The sequence below is a fragment of the Drosophila erecta genome, unplaced genomic scaffold, assembly GCF_003286155.1.
Source record: "Drosophila erecta strain 14021-0224.00,06,07 unplaced genomic scaffold, DereRS2 tig00000055-arrow-pilon, whole genome shotgun sequence".
Taxonomy (NCBI): Eukaryota; Metazoa; Arthropoda; class Insecta; order Diptera; family Drosophilidae; genus Drosophila; species Drosophila erecta.
In genome coordinates, this window is record NW_020825200.1 from 9,930,631 (window position 1) to 9,937,434 (window position 6,804).

A 6,804-nucleotide genomic window follows, 5' to 3' on the forward strand; every position below is an offset into this window, starting at 1 on the left:
TTGCACCTGTAAAAATAATTAAAGTCGAAATCGCTCGCGCTGGCTGGCTAAAATATGAACTCCACCTTTCACTTGCCAGTGCATAAATTTACTCGCTCGCATAGCCATTTATATCTGGGCTGCGATATATACGGTCGGGCTACTTGTTATTTGTTATATAGTGGCAAGCAACAAAAAATTGGAATAAAATAAAATAAAAAGTGAACTTTCCGCCAGACGATGGAGCACTCGAGGTTGTGGGACCTTCGTTCCGAAGTGCGGGAACGTCGCTTCAAGTGGACTTCAGACGGCCAACGACGACAACCACAACAACAGCAACAACAACAACAACAATTGGGGTGGTGCAATAACAAGGACGATCCACGGGCAAAAATTCTTTTGCTATTTTTCAATGGGGGCGACCTGCTCCTCCCAGGTGCGACGCCAACAAATATTTTTATAATTTCCTTTTCGTGGAAATTTGCATTTTTCTGTTGCGTTGCGTTGTGTTGTGCCTGCCATTTCCGCTTTGCGCTTTGCCACTTTGCCATTTCCGGTTTTGACGGCTCGACGGGAATTTCTATTCCTTAGCCATAATTGCAAAGTTCCCGCTCCAGCGACTCCTTGGGGCCTCAGCTCATCCCACAGGCTGTCCGCAAACAATTCCGAGTGATTTTCAATGTGTATGTGAATGAAATTAAGCAATTCCAATTTGCTTAAGGTTCTTTCCCGCATCACTGAGTTCACTTAATGATTTCCCAAATACTCGTTCAACGCAAGAAAATCGTTTCAGTCTTATGGGACTCATTCGAACAACTCCAATGAATAATTACTGCTTTACTTGGTTTATTAGGAAGCCTTCAAATTGCAGCATTTCACTAAACTCTAGCAAACATGAATTTAAACAGCTTTTTAAGAATTAAAGCCGCATTTCCTATTCTCAACCAGGCAACTCGCTTTGCATAATAGCACGCGTTGACAAATGATTACGCATTACTACAATTTAATTGTTAACGTTAATATATCAATTTGTATTTAATTCATCCTTCCTGTGAAACAGAAATTTATTTGTCATTTATTAAATCTTTAATAATTGGCACGGCCTTTTGAGTCAAAACAACAAGCCTAATTAACATTTAAAATTATCAGCTGACATAAATTGTTTGATGGCCATAAATATTTCTGCGAACTAACGGAGGCAGAAAACTTTGCAGACAACGCAATATGAAATGCACAACAGGACAATAAGGACCCCAGTTCCGATGGCCGTTTTCCCCTTGCCGCCAAAAGAGGGAGAGCGAGAGAGAGAGGGAGAGAGAGCGAGAGAGACGGCAGTGAAAAAAACAAATATATCAAAGCGAGCAAGGCGCATAAATGTAGCGTAATTTAAATAAAATTGCATTAATATGTTCTCTCCACCGAAAAGGATCTCCAGCTGCAGCCTGTGTCCTGGGCAAATTTCCAGCTAGGAGAAGAGCTATTCGTGCCTTCCCCGGATCTGCCGGCCATAATTCATCTGGGAGGCAACAAGAACACACACAACTATCGCCGGACCTCTGTTGCTCGGCAAATTCACACCAGAAATCAAAAAGCAATAATGATGCTCGAAATCTGAACAGCCGGATCCGGGTCCGGGACCGGGTCCGGGTTCGAATCCGGGCTGCCTGGCGAGATGCGGACGGGAGGTGTGAAAAGTGGGCATGTCTGGGGCCACTATAAATGCATGAGTGTGTGTTTGGGCTACGTGGCAAACTTTTCGAGTATTTGTCGTTATAAATTTGACATCAATTGCCACGGCATGTGACCAACGAAGGTCTGACAGCCCAGGAACAAGCAAGGCGGTTCCAAAGGTGGACGGGCTCCGGCTGAAGGGAGGAAAAGCGGTGAAGCACTGCCGAGGATGTGAGCCAAATTGCGAAAAGAAACCGGCGCGATTTAGGTAAAGTGTGAGTGAATTTAAAAGGAAAAATATTTCATATAAAGTATACTACCAACTAAACCGCCTTCTACTCTTACCTTACTAGGAAAAAACATTAATTTATTTTTTATTATTATCAGAATTTGAAAAGGAAATTAAAAAATATTAAAAGAAATATAGTATGAAAATTTAGTATGACATCAACATATCAAGAGTGGCATATTTGGGCGGTTTTATTTTTATTGCCCAACAGAGAATTGGGCCACAACTAATATCATAAGATTTATGTATGTATTGCGATCTTTCCTCTTTAAAACCTCCTTTTTCTTTTATTAAATCTTGCTAAAATATCACTCTAGGGTAAACTAATAATTACAAAAGTAATCAGCTATTGCTCCCAGCGGACTTATTCGTTTTTCTTTGGAAGGCAAAAGCAACTCATATTTCCAGCCAATTCAGTTTATTTTATAGTTCGGCCCAGGCAACATCGTACAATGTCGAGTAAAATAATATTTCTGCTTTTTCTTGTTTTTATTCAACATTCCACTATTCACTGTTCCACGGGATTGTTCTATATTAGAGAGGATTATTGCGAAATATATTGTGGTGAATTTGGCGAAAACGGAACATGCTCAATATCTAATAATATTGTAACCACTGAGGATTATCAAATGAAATTAGTTTTTCTTGTTCTACATATCCGTTGGACAGACCCAGTGTTTCACAAGTGGAATATTTACAAAATAGGTAATGAAACGGATTACGAACTCATTAAAATTTCTGTGCAAGGAATTCGAAGTGCAGTTGATAAGAGAATAATGCCCGGCGTACATTATCTTGGCCTAGTTGGCATTCGGGAAATTAATGGCTATGATATTTACCTTTCATCCATGCTGATAACTGAGGCGGATGTACATTACATAAATGGACCGCAAGTTGTAACTCTTAAATATTTATATGACAATCCAAACAATTCTATGATTACAAACAATTACATTCGGAAGACCATGAACAGCACCAAGCAAATCAAAATTTATAATCCCAATACTTATGAAAAATCAACACTAACAATTGAAGAAAATGTTTTTCATGAAAAATATAACATGAGCACCCTAACATTTACTGGACTAATTTTGGAAGGTTTGACGGAAAGGACCTTTGAAAATTTAACCAGCTTACGTTATCTTTTTTTCGAAAATGTTGTTTTAAAAGATCTTTCGTTTTTGAGGTTAGTAAAAAAAAGTTTCGCGTTTCTTATATTAATGTGTGCCTGCATTTCAGATCTTCGACGCTTCAGAGATCACTAAGATATTGCATTTTGAATGTTGAGAATACGGTGGACTTGAAGAGCTTTGAACAATTCACGAATCTTGAAATCATAGAAGTTAGCCGGTACAAATTATTTAAAAATCTTACTGCTCTCATATGTGACCCATATACAAGTCACTGTCTATTTACATTCGGAATTAATAAGGTTGCATGCCCCTCGCAATGCAATTGCACATATAATCGAGAAAAGTTCCAGCTAGAAATTGATTGTTTGCTGAAAAATCTAACAAATATTCCATCGTTACCAGTTCCGAAAAAGGGAGATTCAGCTCTTTTCTTTCAGTACAACCTGTTGGCTGAACTCCCCAATAACACGTTGGAAGGCTATAAAGACCTAAAAAGCTTGGACGTGTCATACAACCAACTAACTAGTCTAAGCATAAGCCAACTGCCTGAAAGACTTTACCATCTGGACATCAGACATAATAGAATCACTACCCTAAGCCCACAGGTTGTTGATTATCTTTTCAGTGTTAGTACTTTCAATCAGTTTGGCAACAAATGGAATATCTACTGCGACGATTACCATTTACAAGATTTCCTTTGGTATAGAGATAGATTGTTACGGATAGTACCATCCAAATTTGAGGCCATAATGGAATATATGGAAGTAAGTTCAAACGCTTCATACTTGGGTAATTTTTTTGTTGAAGATAAAGATAAATTGTACCTAGAAGCAAATGAAGATGCCATTATAGGTGCACTTGGTACTTCGAATGAAAACTCTAATTCAAAGTTAATGGAAACTTTAAATCACGTCATTTGGCTGTTTTCGGGGGCGTACGATGAAATTATTCTCCACCATCTCAACGCATCCTGTCCTTACAGATGCCTTTGTTGTTTCGAACGGCAAACGGGTGAATTCCTTATAAATTGCCAGAATTTAACTCTTGACTTGTACAAAAAATCACGAACCCAGAATCCTTAATCGTTTCTGGTCATGCCTCTATACAGAAATTGCACATGTCCCAAAACCTGCTAAGAGAACTTCCACTCCACCTGCTTCCAGAAAACATAACTTACCTAGACGTACGCAATAATTTCTTAAAGTATCTGGACGATGGTGTGGTAGCCTTCCTGGAACATCGAGAGAACATCACCAAGACAGAACTTTCTGGGAACCCGTGGGAATGTAATTGCAGGGCAAAGGCCTTCCTATCTTTTCTCAGGCGGCATGAGCCGTTGGAATACGAAATAGTCCTGCGCCGCGCTAACATAACTCAGGATAGGTGTCCTGTAGACTGCATTTGCTGCGTCGACAGCTCCAATTCCGATGCGCTCACATTGATGATCGACTGCAGTGGAAAGAAGCTACGCGAAATACCACCATTACCCACGCCGGCATTTGGACAAACAACTCTCATCTTTGAGAGAAATAATCTCGAGAAATGGCCATCCAGCTTGCTACCAGGACTCTCAAGTGTGACACGATTTTATTTGGCCAACAACAGTCTTGCCCATATTGAGCAACTACCAGGAAAACTGGAACACCTGGACATCAGTAACAACAATTTCTCGGCTCTAGACGATCGAGTACGGGTATTGCTCCAGGAGAGAATGAGTTCATCCCAGATGAAACTATCACTTTTTGGAAATCCGTGGACTTGCACTTGCGAGCAGAAGGACTTTCTGCAATTCGTAAAGGAGCAAGCCAAAAATATTGCAAACCCTTCAGCTATACAATGCGGGGATACAGGAAGGTCGCTACTTGAGGTCGAAGAGACTGACATATGCCCCTCGGTCCTTATCTACTATACCTCCCTCGCCGTCTCTTTGCTGGTCATCGCCCTGTCCATTAACGTATTTATCTGCTTCAGGCAACCCATAATGATCTGGTTCTACGAACACGAAATATGCCTTAGTTTGGCCGTTCGCCGGGAACTCGACGAGGACAAGAAATACGATGCATTCCTATCATTCACCCACAAGGACGAGGAGCTCATCGAAGAGTTCGTTGATCGCCTGGAGAACGGCAGGCACAAGTTTAGGCTGTGTTTCTACCTGCGAGATTGGCTGGTGGGCGAGTCCATTCCCGATTGCATCAACCAATCTGTCAAGGGCTCCAGGCGCATTATCATCCTGATGACGAAGAACTTCCTGAAGTCCACCTGGGGTCGCCTCGAGTTCAGACTAGCGCTACATGCAACATCCAAGGATCGGTGCAAGCGCCTGATCGTAGTCCTTTATCCCGACGTGGAAAACTTCGATGATCTGGACAGTGAGTTGAGGGCTTACATGGTGCTGAATACCTACCTGGAGCGAAATAATCCAAACTTCTGGAACAAGCTAATGTACTCGATGCCGCATGCCATGCCATTGAAGAGGAGTCGTTCTGATGCAGAAACAAAGGTATAACAACCAAATTCACTCATAAGTTATGAAAAATATACGCGACTTTTGTCGGCTTTTTTATAAAATCTTAACAATATAGCATCAGATACATACCCTGTCAATGCAAATATAGGCGCAATAAAAATACTTTTGTAAAATATAAAAGTTAAAAAAAAACAAATAAGTAGTGACTTTAACTATTTCAAAGCCTAAAATACTTATCATTAAATTTGGGAATGAGTCTGAGCTGAATCTAAAATCTCATTTTAAGATTCCTCACTTATTTAAGAACGCTTAATTACATTTCAAAAATCAAATTTAAGTTTGGCGGCTTCTATTAGCTTTTGCAAGCTCAGTTGTGCGGAACTCGAAATATATGGGATCCCTGAAAGATTCAGTGAACTAGTAAAAATGTTCCAAGGCTCTGTCTTCAGCCCTGAACTAATAGAATTTCACCTCAGGGAGAGCTTTCAGAACCAGCAATTCAAATGTACACCCGCACTTTTCCACAAAAATTGAGACTTTTATAAGATTATAAGATTATACTATATTTCATTTAATTTTGTTACAGAGGGCAGTTTTGATATACCAACAAAATAAAATACAACCTTAAATTAAAGTTTTTTAAAGACCCTGACGGCACTTACAAATAAATATATTTGTATAATGTTTTTATTTTTAAGTTTTAATCTGCTTTTATTCTTTTTAACACATCACTTACAGATATACTAAATAAAATGTACAGCTTTTAAAAAGCTCTTATATAAGCTTGAACAGCTTAAGCGAATGTTTAAACTCGTAGCAAGTGCAGAGCTTAATATAAATGTAAAATTGTAAATGTAAAATGTTCAATGTAGTATTAGTGAGTATAAAAGGATTTTATATTTATTTTGTATTTCTATTTCTATGTTATTCATTTTTGTTTCATAAATTTAGTTGTCCTTCTGTAGATATAGATTTTTAAGCATAATATCTTACAATACTTATAGATTTCATAGCAGACAGCTAATAATAATAATTACACGGCTTGATTACATGTTTATGTCTTATAATCCAAAATCCGGCAATCCCTTCAACTCGCGCCCTAACGACACTTTCCATGAGCTAATGATGTGTGAAATTCCTGAAACACGCTGCCACTTAACTTCCTCCGTTAGAGGAAGCTCCTCCAAACACCCCCCAGGATTCACATGGAGCTACCCTTCGGTTTTCAATCTCTCGCGCCTTTGCAAGGGACATAAACAAAA

General features: G+C 39.3%; 1 protein-coding gene across 1 annotated transcript; it reads left to right on the forward strand.

Annotated features, from left to right (window-relative positions):
- Window positions 1-219: 219 nt before the first annotated feature.
- Window positions 220-5,581, forward strand: LOC6541403 (toll-like receptor 7). Its single transcript, XM_001969238.3, is given in 6 exon segments — window positions 220-364; window positions 1,547-1,629; window positions 1,631-1,670; window positions 2,450-3,125; window positions 3,179-4,125; window positions 4,128-5,581. Coding segments are annotated over 6 exon segments (3,345 nt in total).
- Window positions 5,582-6,804: the final 1,223 nt, after the last annotated feature.